The following is an 18,306-nucleotide window of genomic DNA, read 5'->3' as shown; positions in this document are numbered from 1 at the left end:
ACTTTGTCTTATCACCTGCGCTGACATGCACAACCCAGTTCTCTGCCAAGACCTCTAACCTGTGCCATCTACAGTAAAGATTAAGGTTCTAGAAGGTCTTTAAAACACTGCTCTCATTCACATTGATGTAGTGTATTCTGTGCCATTAATAATCAGTGATTTATTTTGACCCAGTTTAGTTGTAGAGTAAGTGATTGATCGCTAAAGGTTAACGTTTGATTTCTACACTTAATCCAGAACACATGAACACGACGCCAACTGTGGTCATCGAGCTGTGTTCCCCTTTTCAAATCAGCTGTGACCAGAGTTTGTCCTACAGCACTGCACCACTGACTGCGATTGGAAACTGTCCTGAGGCTCTGATCTATATGTCACAAGTGTTTTGGAGCACCCAGAAACCTACAATCAGATTATGGCTTATCACTACTCACTCTAATATTAGTTACCGCTCACAATGTGACCTCACTTCCTCTAGTTGGGTCACAACTGCACATGGAGTTTACTGCTGCTTTCATCATGTTGTCACATTCTGTATGGGTAGTGATTGACAGAAAGATGAACTTGATAAAATGCAGAGAGTTGGACACGCGGACCTATCATCATCCGACTCGCGTGTCCAAACACAGCATTTAGTGATGTAGCCTTTTTTGGCCACTTGAGGGCATCTTGGCATCTTGGTCGTCTCAAGAACAAAAGTGCTTTTTTTTTTCTTTAAAAAAAAAAAAAAAAAAAAATTATTCTTTGAAAAGACCTTTAGTTTCAGTTCTGTCCGTTGCTTTGACGGATAGTTGTCTGAGTGCAGTTGAACATTTAAAATCTAAATATAGTGGTTAAATTCAGGACAACACACCCACATGACAGACAGTTACTTTTCCAGAAATCGAGCCTATGTTTAATTCACAGGATCTTTTAATACACTATGTTTGCTGCGTTGTAAATTGATGGAGTTCCATTTATTGAGAAGTCTTTTAGTTTTTACACGACTATAAGGCTGGGTTTAAAGGGAAAATAACAGTGTAGCGCTAAATAATGTGTGTGCAGAGCAGTTTGCCTTTCCTTGATCAACACTGTAGTCCTGCAGCAGTGCCCTGCTGAGCTCTGCACTGCTCTCTAGTGGCTCAAATGTAGTAAAGCAATTTGAAAGCAAGTAAATTATGACAGTAGACTAATAATCACCTAAATAGGACCTGAGTTTACATTCGCATTTTAAAACAACAGGAGGCAAAGTAGGTCAATCTTCCGTGGGTGCAGATTTATGTGAAGCTGACACGATGTGCATACATCACGGTATGTTGGAAAGCCTGCAGAAAAGCCCCAAAACAACTGGATAATTATGCACCTAATGCACTTCTTATGTTTGACAGTTTGAAAGGCCCGGTATAAACATATAACTCCCCTCTTGACGACTAAACTACACACAAGAAAAAAAAAATCATATTGGATTACACAAGGCATTACAAGAGGGGACTGCTTTATTGCATACTCAGAAGAAGTGGCTGTCGTCGGAGCCTCACAAGAGTGGAGATCACATATCAGAGGATTCAAATCAAACCAGTCATTCAGTTCTCATTTTAAAACAGTGGCTCATTGATAATCAAATCTTCCAGCAATACAAAACGTTTTCCTCTCTGCTGCTGCTGCTGCTTTGTTAACGTCAAGTCTGTCTGGTTCTATTGTTTCTCCAAATACTGAGCTGGTGTGTGTTTTACATTGCGGTTCGTGTGTTGTGTGAAGTCTCTCTCGGTGTGATTCATGAGCCGTTTCACGTGCGTGTTGCTTGCACGCAGGTTAATGTTCTCATGTTGCTTTCTTAATATGCTTCTTTGGCTACTGTTTGCTTGTTTCAACCAATACTTACAGTTCTTAATGAGCTTTAATGCAGTCCTGTTGCTTGTTTCATGAACTGTTTGATTCTTTTCATGCTTCATATGGAATATATTTGCTTGATATTGCTTAATGTTGTCATGTTTTAGCTGCATTACCGTTATCGGTTTCTTAAATGTTTCATCATGTGTCATTGCATTCACCCAATTTCAATAACTGTTTTCATCTTTGCGTTTTTTTTTTCCCTTTTGCTTGCTTTTACTTTTACTTTTACGGAGACTGTTGCAACATCTGGCCAGGGACGACACAGCAGAATGATCCTTTTTGGTTTATTCTGCCCTATTTTACAGCAATGCTTATTAATAAATACAAATGCAAGTCTGTTTTCCAAAAACTTAGGTCGCTGTTTAAATATAAACGATGTAAAATTTGATTTAAAAATAGATGAAAGACAACATATCAAACCCCGAAACTAAGAGGTTTTATTGTGTTTTGGAAAATATTTTCTCATTTTCAATGTGATGCCAGCAACACTCTTTCACATCAACACATTTTTAGCATTCTAACTTTTTTGAAAACAGTGTTGTATATTCTACCCGTATATGTCAATTTAATAAGTTAGCAACTACCTTCGCGCAACATCAGCATAATGATTTATACTGTGAGCAACATAAGTGGCTATTTTCCCTAAGTGTTGGTTCAAGAGGCATCGCATTCATCAGAGTAGGTTTCATAGTGATCTTAACTGTTCTGTTCTAATGTCAGTAAATTACAATGAGTTAACACGGCATGCTGGTTAGTGCAAATGGGGCATTGCCTTAACTAAACACATTATTCTTATGTTTTGCCCCATAAATCCAGCTGGTCCTCACGATTTCTTTCATCTGAAAACTTTTTTTCAAAAGATCAACGAGCTTAATTTTTTTTTTAAAGCAAGAGAACATTAAGAAACTTATTGCTACACAGTGACCAGGGTTTGCATATACACACTTAACCGCAAAGTGTAAATATGAGGGTACCTCAAAACGCCTCTTTAAGAAGTATCATATCTCTAAAATATGTTTTATATACAAAGGTTTTAAGCAGTCTATCTTATGTTAACATTTTTATGCAGCACACCGTACCATCAGTGAGGTACACAGACAAGACTAAACACACCGAAGTCATAAAGAACTCAACTTTTTTTTTTTTATAAAAACAAAATTGTGGCCTCCATAATTTAGGTGATTGGTTTATTCACAATTTCTTGTTGCCCAGTTTTGTTGAGAACTAATAAAAAGAAAATGTGCTGTATGAGGATGTTTTCTGAGTTTAAGGACAAACATCCTGGAGTAGTTTTAGGTGTCTGTCTTGTAGATGTGTGTGTACTGTTTGTGTTGGTGAGTTTGTGTGGGCTACGTGTGTAAATGTGCCGACCAAAGATATTACAATTACTGAAACTGAAGCAAGACTAATAAAATAATCTACAGTCAAATACAAACTAATGCTTACAATGTCTGATACAGCTGGAGATATGTGGTGAACAAAAAGCATGTACAGCAGCCTGTTTAAATGTAAACCCAACTCATTTTTAAAGGAGCAGTGTGTAGGATTTGGTGACATCTAGTGGTGAGAACGAGTACAAACAACAAGAAAGTCCTTCTGGAGCCGGGTTTCGGTTTGTCTCGTGTAGAAACATGGCGGTGCAACATGATGCCTTAGGTTGGAGGGTATGTCGATATAAAAGGTTCATTCTAAGCTATTAAAAATAAAGATTCTTAGTTTCATGTGATTTATACTCTAATGAGAACATGATCATCTTTGTGGATGGATCCCACTAAATCCTACACATCAGACCTTTAAACGGAGGACATATGGGAAATACAACACATAGATATGTTGTCTTAAACTGTTCATCTATCCATTAGCTATATTCTTATCCTCAAGGGTCACGGGGGCGAGAGGCAGGGCACACCCTGGACAACTTATCAATCTATCACAGGACTGATACGTAGAAACTGTACCTTTCTTTGTAATTTGAATAAAGTTGAACTCAAATGGATTTTCTGTATCGGGGATGAGACTCCCTACGCCGCCACTGCAGTCCACACCGCGGAAGTGTTTGATGTATTCGGAGCCGTGGTAACATTTGATCTGTGACAGTGTTAATGGCTGTCTGAGTGTGTCGTAATGACTGCTGTCATACGAGAGTATTAACCTCGTCACTTCAGACTAATCACAGCACTCCTTGTCACCTCCATTAGCTCGCGGTCAAACCCTTGTGCACATGCACATTACTTCTGTAGTGGCAGCCTTTCATCTGGTTTTTTTCTTCTTTCTATCTTTATTCTCGGGGCCACGAGAGTCACCGCGGCCAAAAGTGCAGCTCTGGCTAATGACGATTAGCACCATTATTTTGGTCATTACAAACATCATTAGTCTTTCATTGTCTCTTGGGGAACATTTTATTGGTTCTCTCAGTCAGAGGGGGCTGACGTGGCTCATTGGAGGTCTATGGTGCATATTATATGTGCGCACCTTAAAAGAACACAAGGAGGAAAACATTAAAATAACAGCAATATGAACTGCCGAATATTTCATGGTGGTGTAATTTTTATGGTTGTGGCTGAGATTCTCTCATTAACCAGAGGACATCTGTCATCTTGTCATAAAGGACGTTTTTATAGTTTATAAGCATGGTTATGCCTCCCCCCCCCCCCCCTGTACGGTAGTTCATTAATGTGAAGCTCCTTTAAACTATTTTTAAATGAACCGTGAATTCAGATTTCTTCTCCTGTAATGTGGAAGGTGTGCTGCTTCTGCTCTGCAGCTCTGTTCAGTTTAAGTTGCTTTTACCTCAACATTTAGCCGTCGTGCCGTCATATAAGGTGTGTTTGCATTTTTGAGTTATTGTAGTTGTTGCTGATATCAGAAATAAGCCGGTCAGCTGTAAGCTTTGCATGGAGACTGAAAATAAAACGGGTATTAATCAATTAGCACTTTATAGCTCTTTTGTTTAATCCGTATAAAACAAAAGTGTGAAGGCAGTTATTTGTTATTTTACTTGCATTTCTGTGAAAGACTATTTCTGGCCTGGACTAGTTACCAGACCATGAGCAGAAACTCCAGGAGGTCGCCGGTCCTGGCACAGCATCTTCCAGCACACAACACCCCAAATGATTTACTGTACAGGCACGGTAGTGGTGTCTATCTGGTGGTTCTCAAAATGCCAAACTATTCCTTGAAGGTTTGAACGTTAAGGTGCATTATTGTTATTTGGTCAAGTCCGCGTGACGGTTTAGATTTATGGCTAGAGTTTCATTCGGGGTCTTGGTTAGGTGTTAGAATCAGGTTAGCAGGTATGGTGTGTGTTTAATTTAATGAATTGGGGTTAAAAGGAGCAACCTTTCCTTCAGAAAACACAAACTGCTTGTGTGTGTGTTTGTAAGAATGGATTTCCTCTAAAACATATTATGGCCTGTCAGTATGCTGCTTCCTCTGTCATGCTATTTGATTAGGGCTTGTTCTTTAAAGAGGACCTGCGTTAAAGAGGACACAGTGCGTGCGTGCGTGCGTGTGTGGTATTTGAAAGTAGAGTGTAAGAGCTGTCAGTAGTGGTAATGCTGTCAAAGGTAGTCATTGATCCTGATGGAGCTGTGGTCGTCTTCAACCTGCACTCCCATCTGGACTCATCGGTGGACAGCAGCTTGACAGAGAGCCAGCTTTAAAAAAAAAAAAACACAACAACAAAAAAACACTGACCTCACCTGAAGGTCAGTGACTCAGTTTTATGTCTTTAAAAAGAAACATGAAAGAATATCTTTGACCAATAGGCATTATTGTCTTAAAATATTCCTCCTTCCTGTAAAGTACACTGTGCTGTGTTTGCATGTTGCAGATGCAACCAAACCGATACCTCTTCCATGCACAGCAGCTTTTATGGCCCTCATTTCCTCCATATCTCATCGCTGAAGTCACAGAGCTTGACCTGACCTGACCTGACATCCCCCTCATTACCATTCGATTAAGTTTTCCAGCGCTGAAATACATCCAGCTCCCTCACCTTCATCGGGAAATTATTCACATGAACCTGCACAACTATACACTTTATGCATTTCCAAGTGGGCACACACATTGTCTTTGCATTACCTACACACACTCATGCACCCAGACACACTACCTCAGAGAGAAGCAAACGATAAAGTATGCACACACACACACACACACGCACGCACCCACGCACGCACGCACGCACATGCACGCACACACACGCACACACACTTTGTGTCAGCCCTCAGCTCCAGAAGCAGGCCATGCCAGAAGGGTTTGGACTAATTGATATTCTCCCACATTGCCCAGGGCTTCTCCAAGGAACCTCACTCTGCAGTGCTGCTGACAAGGCACATTCCATCACTGCTGCAGACTTAAAATAGGATCAAAGGATGGAGCTCTGTGTGTGTCTCTCTCTGTGTGTGTGTGTGTGTGTGTGTGTGTGTGTGTGTGTGCGCGCGCATGTGCAAGACAGAAATCCAGAGAGAGAGGGGCAGAGAGAGACCATGTGACCACTGTGTTGACTCCCCGGTAAATTGTGACGGTATATTTTGCCTCTGCGTGTCTGACTTTTGATCGCTTACTTTGGATTTTGCGTCACTCTCTTTCTGTTCGTCTCCTCCCTCACGTTAGAGACCCTCATTTTGCTGCCTCTCAAATTATGCACCACATAACTGGGTTGTGATTTGGGGCTATTATTTAGTATTTAACCAATCACTGCTTGGGTGGGGGCCACAGGGCTTTGTCTGATCACCACTTGTGCCCAATTCCACTCAAAAGGCAGAGTTCATGGCAGCAAAGCCCTCAGCCACAGATATAATATTTTTTTTTTTACCAAGTGACCTTTTATTCCAAAGTTATATTTGCAACAAGACCTGATTAGCTCCCATCAGCTTTATCACAACAGTTCAATCAAAATGCCTTTATTTGACCTCCAACTTGACATTATGTCCAATTATTTCATTTTCCAGCTTCCTCTGTCCCAATTGTTCTGTTACAGGACTGGATTTTGTTTTACTCTGTTTAGTTCAGCAACAAAAGGGTTAACTGCATTTTTTTTTTAATTTTTTTTTTTTTTTTTATCTGGGGGTTGGCTATTGGTAAGTGAAGCAAACAGTTTGAAGCCACCGTGTTTCATTAATGTCTCTGTCGGCGAGCTCGGCACCTCAGGCCCACTCTAATCTCATCCCCTGGGGAAAGGCAGCACTCCATCACGCTCACAACAGAGGGACATATTGTAATGTGGCTATACATATTCTCTGGTGGCATATTTAGTATACCTTGCAGCGATGGTGCGACGTACATTTAAATTATTTTATGACACTCTGCAGGAGATGATGAACTGGCTATTCAAAGGTCTGTGAGCGGAGACTTTATGTTTGAGCTGTTCAACTCGTTTGAAACTAAATATCTCTAAAGGTTGTGTCTCTCCTTCGGAAATATACCATTCTTTCACACTGTAGCACGAGCGATCCTTTTGGCTATAAAGCAACACTTAAAGACTGCTTATTGGTCGGTCATTCATTCGTGTTGTCACACTGCTGCTGGAAACCCTCACAAATGAGGGCAGTAGTCATGACAATGTCCTTCGTTCAGGATTTTAATACTTTGCCTTCATGTCATATTAGCTGTGACTGAAGTTATTCACTTAATCATTGTTCACTACTCACCATATGGGGACCTTAGTGTAAAAAAGTACAGCATAGACATAATCGTTTCCTCTCATGTCTTAATCATCAATTTTGTGGCCTGTGAATCTTGAGAACATTATAAGTAATTCATACTTTTTACTTTACTTGATTAGTAGATATTTTGAATTTACTAAAGTGGGGGAGGGACTGAAGTGTGGTTTCCCAACCTGGGGGGTTGCAAGGTGATTTTAAGGGGTGGTGAGGGGACACAGTGAACTAGAGGAAAAGTACAATTCTTCAATGAAATCCTTATATTTGTCACATTTTTTCAACATTATTCTTGTTTTGATGTTCAATATAGGCACAAGTCATACTAGCAGGTTAGACTCTGAATTTGGTGAAGAAATGGTATTGGTGGTCGTGTGTAGCAGGTATGATCTTGTGACTTTGTGCAACGGTAACGCTGCCAAAGTATGTCGGCACAAGTCCAACTAATGCAGATGTAAAACAGGTAGAGCAGGGGGGCTGGGTGAGAGTTTTGAGGGGCACTAAAAAAATTGTATTAGTCATAAAAATGAAAAAAAACAGTCTAATAACTGGAAATCACTGTGACACATGCACCCTGTGACAAATAAGACATTTGTATAAAGGGGTCTTACAGCTGATTGTACCTGAAATTTCCTCAGCTTGTGTTTAGTTCTGCTTGATAGCTGCTAAAATGCCAACCCGAGATAGTGAACATGTTCAATCTTACACAATAATTTTTTTTAAATAATTTTAAATAAAATATTCTCTATAGCTCTGTTCTGTCATCTTTGTTATTTTTGAATATAGATACATTTATTTACTATAATAACTCTCTGCATACTCGTTTGCCATTTCTGAAAACGGGTCGTGACTTTCCTGGTCCTCAGATCATCACTCCATGAACTTTCTGGCCCTTAATACATCTCAAGGGCCGTATCATGCGCTCTTAATTCATGAGCACTTAACAAAAGCTCTTCATATTCATCCCCCCTTACAAGCTCTTTATGTGCTCTCGTCTGTCTTTATTAGACTGTATTACACTCATCAAAACAAATGAGACACATACACAACCACTGTAAGATACTTACAGCCGGCTCTCTAAGCTTTTATTGCTTCAGGAGATGGATTCCTGATATTCGGTGATTAAACAGCAGAAGTACGGGGAGGAGGAGAAAGACAGGGGAGAAAGAGAAATTACATAAATCCCAGCTAAGCAAAATCATTACGCATCTCAAATTAAATTAACTCTGTGTCTTTGATAATGCAGTGTAATTTGATTCCGGCAAGTTAAGCTTCTTTTATTTCTCTGGGCCTGAGAAGTGCTGAGCCCCGCTTGCCTGTTTTTTCCCATCAGGACGGGTGATAAAAGAACACGGCCCGAAGCAAAGTGTAATAGCAATAATCAAATGGGTTGTTTACCCCCAGTTCTGTAGGGTGACATTTGCTTTGCCTCGGCAGCAGGGCATCTAACTCGGATAATTTAATTTCCTCTGAGGAGATTGGATTTAAATGTTCCGACTTGATGAGGCTGTGGCTGAAATCTCTGCAGCTTCTGCTTTCATCGAATCTCAGTGCATTTGGGTTGCCGTGTTTCCATACAGGAAATGGCGTTATTCTGTGACAACAAGGTCTTGATGATAAAGGTGTAGAAGCTCATGTGAGTCGTCTGTCGTCTTAGCGACTGCTTAATTTCTTGCATTTCCTCCCTGCCAAGGCAACATTTAGTCCGATTGCATTCGTAGCTGGCCTCCAGACAAAGTGTCCACATGTGTTAATCTAACTTCCTTTCTCAACCAACTTAAAGAACAAATGAAGTGTTCAAGGTTTCCGTGAACAAATTAATGTAAACAGCTCGGGGCAGACTGTCAGGTAACCATGTTAGGATCCTAGAAGGGGCAGTATAAATGGAGGCATTACAAGTCACAGGGAAAAGGTCTTGGCTTAGAGGGCCTTTGAATGGGACTGCCATGGACTCTCATAAATTCACATGCAGGAGGAAAAAAAATGTAGGTATGTGCGCCCTCGTTTTGCTTCATGAATGAATGTGTGACGGGGTTTCGACACGGTTTTTGACACCCTGCGCTGTGTTGAGTTTAATGGGACTCCTGGTTTAGACTTTAGATTATTGTTGCTCCTCCAGCGTGTTCTGTGATAAGACTTTTGCATGTGAATGTCTGTGCTATGAGGAGAAAACTATCCATGCAGTCAAGCTCATGCTGTGTGACGGAGAAGATAAAAGCGTGCAAAGTGCAAGGCCTCTCCTCTGGACCTGATCCAGCCCAGAGTGAAGCGTTTTCTTCTTTTTTGTACCACATTTGCAGAATTTATGGGAACGCTTGAACTATGGAAGCACACTAAGGCTGATTTACAGTTCTCTGTTGAAAACAAACGGATAATAATATTGAAAATGTTTGCTTTCTTTTGGCCATTTGTTAAAACTATTATTCCAAATGGTGATTTTTTTTTTTTTTTAGTTTTTATTAGTTTGAAATAGCTGCAGAAAATGTATGATAATATTCCAAAATGTCCAACTCTCCTCTATTTTTCTTTGAGCTTTGACTACAGTACACAGCTTGTACAGTGCAACGATGCAAAGTGCCCCAGAGGACTGAAGAAAAATCGATTATCCACGGAAGCAAAATAGAAACCCTCTCCGTTTCAGAGCCGACAGTGCTGCTCTGCGAGCTGTTGTGGGACCATTGTTGAGCTGACAGTGTCCGCTGCTGGTTGGAGCTTTAACTGCATGTCTCCTATACAGCGCCTGCTGAGCGGGAGGCTCCTGAACAGCCACGGGACATAAACTTTGTATTCATGCACAGAATGTGAGACACAGTGCGGTGCTATCATGCACCTAGCGTTTTTTTGCCCAAACATAAGCGTGATTTTATATATGGATGATCCTAGTAGTCTGGTGACCACGGTGGTTAGCTGGAACTCTGTTTGCATTTTAATGTGGGAGTATTTCTTCATCTGGCGTGCAGGAACAACTAGCTTTCGCTCCACTGTCCAGCTGTTGTAAATAACATCTGTTCTCAGACACTTTTTCTTGTGTGTTTTCCAGTTTAATCCATTCTATAAATTCGTTCATCCTCACAGCTGGATATCAACAGGTGTGTGTGGCGTGCGCAGAATTTAACGCACACCACGGCAGGGCAATGCAAAACGGCGCTCCAGTCCCCCTGCGAGCCCAAATGTTTAATTACAGCCACAAACAGCAGATGGCTCTCTTGAGTTTTAATTTCAGTGTGCCTGTGATTGAGACTTCGACGATATTCACCCCCCTAAAATCAAGAAAAATGATATTGTGTCTTCCACTGGCGTTTATTGTGTGGAACAGACGAGTCCTATTCAGCATTTACATTGAGGTGGAGGTAGTGGATGGAGTGGGGCAAAGTGTACCTCGGATGCTTGTGATTTACCCGAGACATCCCGCAGTCTGTGGAGGACGATCAAGTGAAGGTTTTAATGTTCGACTCTAGAAAACATTTCCCTCCTTCCATCATCAGTGTGCGGGGTTGAAATTAGAGGTGCTGTCCGTGGTGCTGAAACCACACGGAGCCAGCGGAGAGCTCAGCCAGGATAGCTCGTTATTAAAACAATATGAATGCGCGCCTTTATCACACAGCATGTGACACTTGTTTGTCTCGTTAGATGGAGCAAAGAGTTATAGTAATCTACTGGGGTCTCTTATTTTGTATCATTTTCAACTATGTACATTTGGCTATAATATGAAGGGAAAAACAAATACAGAAATTGCACTTTGTCACCTCAGGTGTGGCTCTACTGTTTCTGCAGGGATCTGTCTAATTTTAAAGTAAATGTATCCTGCAGAGCCCAAACTGAAGGATTACAATCTTCTGCTCATTCCCCTTCAAGCAAGGGCTTGGTGGTCGAGAGGGAGGGAGTGTGGGACGGCGGGCGGGGGGAGGCATCCTCCTCACTCCTCACTCATGCGTGTACTAACGAGTGGTGACTTGTTGATGGGAAAGATTTGTTGATCTGGGGGCATACAGACTGAAACGAGTGACCACCACTTCCTATCGGTTTTTTTTTCTTCCCCCTCTCTCTTTTGAGCTTGGGAAAATAAATTGCGCTGTTTGTCAGTGGCGTTCCTTGCTTTCCTTTTATTCTCATTACGCACTGATCGACATCAATGCATCTCCCACGCAGGAGGCTTTAGGGAAAAAAGATGCACCGGGTCGCATTGTGTGCTGATCGCCGGGGGGTTTAAGTTTGTATATTTGTATGCAGCTTGTCACACAATGCAGACGTCATCTCCACAGGACTCAGATCAGCTTTGGTTGTGCTTTTTTCCTCCCTGGCTCCTATCGCGACCAACTGCTTGTGTTGTGATGTGGAATACAGTGAAGACAATATGTTTGGAGAACATTATCCGACAGATCGTCTGCTAGTTGGAATATAACTTGGTATTAATTCAGCTTGCTGCATCAAATAATAACTCCACTCTGCTACGGTTGCGTATTTCTGTGCATCTCCAAACGTGTGGCTCCAGATCAGTCATCGCGGGGTTCCTGTCGCCGATCGCCTCTTGCAAACTTGGAGTTCGTTTCGCCCGGGCTGCTGTGCCTTCAGCCGGGTTGTGGTCCTCGTAGGAGGCGTCTGCATTTGTTTAATTGCTGGCGGCGCACATGCACAGGCGTCCTCACCGCAACCTAAACGGCGACTTCTAATAGAGCAAGCTCGTCTGGCAGAAGGAGGAGAAAACGGAGGGTGAAAGGAGGAAAGAGTGGGTGAATTTGCCGTGAGGACGCTGCAGCCGGTGTTGGACATTTAAGGAGGCGATTTCACAGACAATGATCAAACACAACACCGTGCAGGTATGAATAATCCTCCGAAATCTGCGTGAGTTTGGCATAGCTCTTCATCAAGGCTGTGGTCATTGATGTATGGAATTACGCATGAACTGAGCTCATTTTTTCATCATGTCCAAAAAATTTTCGACTGACAGCTGATTTTTAATATCACAATTATCATGTAGTGTTTGGACTAAAAAAAGAAAGCCAGCTTCTAAAATATATATTTGACATTTGACATCACGGAACGGACCACTTAGCCGCCACCATGGGACTGTGACCCGGGCTGCGAGCTCTCAGAGGCGGCTGTTTGTGTAGTCTGTGCTCCGTGTGCAGACTGGACCTGTGCAGTTGTGACATTTTGAGCCATGGCTGCTGCTATCGCGAGTGGGCTGATCAGACAGAAGAGACAGGCACGGGAGCAGCATTTGGACCGACCGGCAACCAACCGACGGAGAAAGAGCCCCAACAAGAACAAGGGGCTCTGCAATGGGAACCTGGTCGACATCTTCTCTAAAGTGCGCATCTTCGGCCTCAGGAAGCGGAGACTACGGAGACAAGGTCTGGGGAACTTCAGTGTGTGAAGTGCCTGCTTTGATGGCGTTTGGGGTTCAGTGTAAACATGTGCATACATGCAACCACTGATTGATAGCGTAATTAGGCCTATAACTAACGTAACACCATTGCCACCTGTGTAGTTAAAGCACAAATTAGGAAATAAACTCATTACTTAACACGCTGATTTGCCAAATTGCACCTTCGTGCGTAAAAAGTAAAAAAAAAAAATGAGGCAAGGAAAGCTTCCAGTTTCTGTATATTGGCCAGTTGGCTGAAAATAACAAACCTGCCTCAGATTTATATGCAATCCCAGGTAGCTGACAGGCTCCTGACGAGTTGTTCCAAATGGTTTAGGCAGGTTTACCGAGCTGTCACCTCCGCGATTCTGAAAAGGGCCTGATCGTTATGAAGCACATAGAAAATTCGCTGAAGTGCTTAGTGCATCAGCACTTCACAAGAGCCAGAAATGAAACTCATTTCTATGCAAGTAAAAAGGTCAATATCTCCCACGGAATGGAGGTTACGCCTTTCAAACATAATCTTTTCTCACATAATGCTATGAATTTGGGGGGCCAGTGGCCTCTTATTGCTCCAGTTCATTTTCATTCCAATTATGAAAATGTCAGGAGCACTTTTTGCCATAATGTGGCAACCTGGGATTGTTAAAGAGCAGTCAACAATTATTTCACTGTTGGAATCAGTCCCAGCAGTGAGGATAATTTTTCTTACAAAAAGGAATTAGGATAATTCATTTAGGAAATAAATTACTCCAGTTATTTCCCCTTGTTAGTGAAAGACAGAAGGTGGATGCATGGTCCTCCCTGAATCATCAGGTATCAAACCTGTTGCATCACACATTTTATAACTCCAGCTGATTAAATGCTGCTCAGAATTTATCCTTTAACGGCCTCCTCATTTAACAAACTGCATTTTGTTTGTTGTTGAAAGCACTCAGAAGCTGTGTTTCTTATTGAGAGAGCCATTTTGATCACTGAGTCTTTCTCATCCTATGGAATTGAACAACACAATGAAATGTCTCCTTCACCAACCCTTGGTGATTACATGGATTAAAAATTGCTTCGATAAAACAGGATCTATATAATAGCCCATAGAGGACACATCTGGACATGGGTTAGAGTGCATCAGAATGGAGCTATTATCGGCTATCCTCCAGGCTGCTGTTGCTACTTCTGCCCACAGTGTGCAAGTGTTACAATCGGTGTGTGTGTCTGTGTGTGTGTGTGTGTGTGTGTGTGTGTGTGACTCTCAATTGGCTTGTTGCATATCAATCTTTTTCTTTGGGAATTGTCAGTGGTGTTCGGAAGTCCCCACAGACCACAGATGTGGACAGACGATGCTGTCATTTTCGAATTAATGTCTTGCCACGTCAAGAGAAAAAAAGAAAACATGAAAAGGCTGTAAGATGACATATTTTTCTTGGTGTGGTGTGTATCTTAGTACGATGTGGGTGCAAATACGCTCGGTTTTGGTTGGCACAAGTAAATCTGAGTCAGAAATGTGGATGCGAAGTCAACCTGAACTGGCAGCCCTAAAATGACAACATCACACCTGGAATGGCCATTTTCTACAGCAACTCAGAATAGTGATGATAATCCACGGTAAGAGTGGCAGCAGTGAGTGTTGGTGAACTGTGTCATGAGGCCTCAAAAAGCTTGACCTGCATGCTGCCTGGAAGATGAGATAAACTCCGGTTCAAATGAAAATACAATGAAGAGGGGAAAGCTCTTTAAAAAGAGGAATTTTGTCCTCATTACTGAAGCTTCTAATCAGAGTCTACACTGTTTTCTCTTGCTTTAATGTTGTACTATTTGTGATTAAAGGGCCTAATGGGAATATTACATTACATTACATTACATTACAGCTGGACTATACTTCATTAATTTTCATACTCACATGAGAATTAGGGAAATCTTTACCAAGTGAGATCAGGCTTTGCTGTTAGGGGGGTTGGCTTGAAAATCCTGCACATGCCACTGTTTGCCTGCTCACCCTCACCCTATGCTCCTCCCTCTCTTTTCTCCCCTGTTATTCACTGTATTATCACCAGAGCACACATCTTAGGAAGACTTAATGACTTGTTTGGTGTGCTTAATTTAATATTAGACCCTGAAAGGAGTTTTTTTTTTTTTTTTTTTTTTCCTTTCCCCGGTGGGTAAATAAAGAGGAATGCACCACCGATCACATGTGCCGTGATAACACAGATACGCTTCCACGCTCGTCTTTATTTCCCAGGTGAGGAAGAACATTATGGCTTCACTGTGACAGCTGAGGCTGCAGAGAGAAGAGCTTCTTTCTGACCATCCCAACTGTGATTATACATTGAGGTCGCATTCAGATTCCCGCTGAGACGTGTCAGAATGAGGGAATTGGGGGGTTTCTTAAGGAGCCGGTATTCCTTCCGGCTTTGAGTATTGATCTTGTGAGAGACACAGTGGATTATCTATTCTTATGGGCTGCATTGATTTGCACTGACATCCTTTGTGTTTCTGAGCCGGAGCATCTCGGTCCAAAAAAACCCAAAACTTTACTGTAACTATCAACAATGTACACCTTTACCCATTCTTCATTTTATATCATTTTATTTTTTAGATATAACGGTCTAATAATGAGATGGGGATTTTCTGTCCTCCTCCAACACCCAAAGGAATATGTCAGCATCACTTTGAGTTGTGTCTCTCATATCAGCTTTAATTTGAAGTTATCCATGCATTTTGATAGCAGATGCAGAGCCAGGGATCACCCTGTTTTCTTTTTAAGGGATTAGATGTGAATTGTAAATCCTATTACAGTCAAAACCCAGTAAGTGAGCTAAGGTGGACGCATCCAGTTTGGGCTCACCCATAATCTCACTGCCCTGTTTCTAATTATCTCTCTAGATTAGATCCATAAATCATTAGATCATGTTACATAGATCAGACCATTAGATTAGCTTTGATGATCTAGAAGCCGGTGCGAGATGAAAGATCTCCTGCAGCTTGGCTGTTTATTCAAGAGCATGACGGGACACAGCAGTGCGTCATCAGTCAGCTTTCAGAGCTGCCTGTATCAGATGAGTTATCGGCGAGATGTCAGAGATGTTGTTGATAGAAGAGAAATGGGAAAGGGGTGACGACGTTGTCGTTTTGCTTCCTTGTACATAAGGCCAGAAGTAACACACTGTAGAGGGGCTTTTCCTTCGCAGGCTGGAAAAGCCCTTCTCCTTTTCCAGAAACATCCAAAGTGGGTCAGACAGGGCAGGGCTGACAGCAGTCTACAAGTACTGCTGCTGCAGCTGTGCCCGTGTGTGCGTGTTTCCTTATACTACGTGCTCTGCTCGATTCGCACTGAGCTGAACATGTGTCTCTGCACACACACAGACAGAGGACACAAAAGACAATAAGGACGAAAGGGAATGAAGGAGCTGTGGAGAGGCCAGTTATGAAACAAAATAAATAATCACAACCCATCTGCGACAGTTTGATTTATATGTAGGCAAGACTTCTGCAGCAGGGTAACACAATTTGAGGTTTTTCTGCTTCTGGTGCTCGTCGTTGTCTGAGGAAACTCCCCCTGCTGCTGCCAAGCCACCACTCGGTCTCCCTAGAAACAAAGAAGTGGCATGTAGAAACATACAGTGCTACTGTTGTAAAAAAAACCAAAAAACAATAGCAGTGCGAGTGGGAAAGTCCAATGAGAGTAGAGGCTGGATGCTCCATCTGTGACAATAGAACAGTGTTGTTTCACCATTTGAATGTGTTATAGAAGGAGAATATTGATGAGTCAAAGTCCTTTTCCACTTAGGGAATACCACAGACATTTTCAAGACAGTTTCTGTTTTAAAAGAGTGTACGCACCATATCAAGGTTGTCTGACATACCTGAAAACGCTGTCATTCTAAAAGCACACAACCTTCCCTTTTATATTTTTGCTAACACCCTTTCTATTCTCGTTTTCTTCCACTGATTCTCGTTGATTTTTATTTATTTTTTTATATTGCACCACTTACTAAATATTCGATATGCTCAATGTTTTATAGACACGTGTACAAAAATAACAGGGAATATTTGTGGTGTAAAAAAAAAGGAGAATAAATTAACATAAATCCATCTATTGACCATGAGTAAGTTTGACCTTAAACCTGCATTGCATCAGTGGGTTGCCAGCTTTATTAAAATTACAAAAGCCATTATGTCACTCTAATGCATGCACAAGCATACATGAATGTCTGATGTTAAACTGTCAGTCATAAATAATGCACTGGGTATTTGAAGACATGATGGAGTCATATATTACTGAGACGTATCTCAAATGTTCTTTTTTTTTTCATTTCAGTTTATTTAATTTTTGACAAATTAAGTAAAATTCGACACATTTTCAGCTCAGTCTGGTTGCTGCTCAGAATAACTGGAGATCGAAGCTAGAGGGGAAATCTGTGTGTGCGTGTGTGTGCGCGTGTGTGCGTGTGTGCGTGCGTGCGGTGAACTTGGCTCTTCCATCATGCTATAAATCATGTGATGCTGGCTGTGTTCCCTGGGGCGTGCAAGCCAGTATATCTCTCTCTCACACACACACACACAGACTCACACACACGCACACGCACGCACACGCACACACACACGCACATACAGAAAGAATTCCCGCAGCCAGCCACCAGTTACGCCGTTTTAATTATTACAGATTGCTCCCCACTGATCTGTCTTCAAAATCAATCTCACTCCCCCACAATGTTTAAATGCTGGTCAGCGTCATTAATCGATGGCGGGTTTACCAACTTCTTGTATCTGCACAAAAAGTATTTGCTCAAGGGAATTGTGCACTCATTAAAAATCCATGTGGAAATGTGTGTACAATGCTGCAAGAGCAAATGGAGGCCCAGCCCAGTATTAGTTGTGGTGTTCTTGACAATGTGCTCAGTGAGTGTCTGTGACCGTGTTTCCCTGCTGTATGAGAACTCGCATATCTCCCCTCCTGTCACTAGATTATAGGAACTTTCTACGTGTGGTCTAAATGTTGTACTGTATGGTATCTGCAGGGTACCCAAGTACCCAACAATCTGGTATAATGCCAAAGCGTGTAATAAGCCAGTCAGGCCACTACAGGAGACCGTGTCGGTGTCATATTTTGCCTCGACAAGGCGTGGAAATTGAGGTGCCTTCGGTGGAGGCACCAAAAACCACGGGGTTAGGTTTAGGAAAGGAGCATGGTTTGGGCCAAAATGAATAATTTTACACAAGTCGAGTCACATATGTCATTTAAGCTACTTAACATGCGGTACCAAAGTTAAATAACTTACTGAAAAGAACTCCACGTCGACTTTTTGCTTTCTCACAAACTTGAACATCCTTCTTCCAGGCGAAAGTCATGTGTTTGTTCCGTCCGACCGCCCACAACCTTTTCACTACTCTGACTTCATCAATCTTTGT

General features: G+C 41.9%; 1 protein-coding gene across 3 annotated transcripts in view; it reads left to right on the top strand.

Annotated features, from left to right (window-relative positions):
- Positions 1-18,306, top strand: part of fgf14 (fibroblast growth factor 14) — a 101,298-nt gene that overhangs the window by 50,949 nt on the left and 32,043 nt on the right. The window contains exon 1 of one of the 3 annotated variants that reach the window (XM_069154292.1): positions 11,533-12,886. The exons of 1 other annotated variant lie outside the window; for it this stretch is intronic. In XM_069154292.1, the coding sequence (XP_069010393.1) occupies positions 12,694-12,886 (193 nt within the window). In that variant the 5' untranslated portion in view covers positions 11,533-12,693. Of the gene's footprint in view, positions 1-11,532; positions 12,887-18,306 lie in introns of those variants that run through there. One more of the 3 variants, XM_069154293.1, reaches the window with a different exon arrangement.

The sequence above is a fragment of the Embiotoca jacksoni genome, unplaced genomic scaffold (assembly GCF_022577435.1).
Source record: "Embiotoca jacksoni isolate LCO1_2020_lvr unplaced genomic scaffold, fEmbJac1.0.p SCAF_2, whole genome shotgun sequence".
Lineage (NCBI taxonomy): Eukaryota > Metazoa > Chordata > Actinopteri > Embiotocidae > Embiotoca > Embiotoca jacksoni.
Note: the sequence above shows the minus strand (reverse complement) of the source record. Positions and strands in the feature narration are given on the sequence as shown.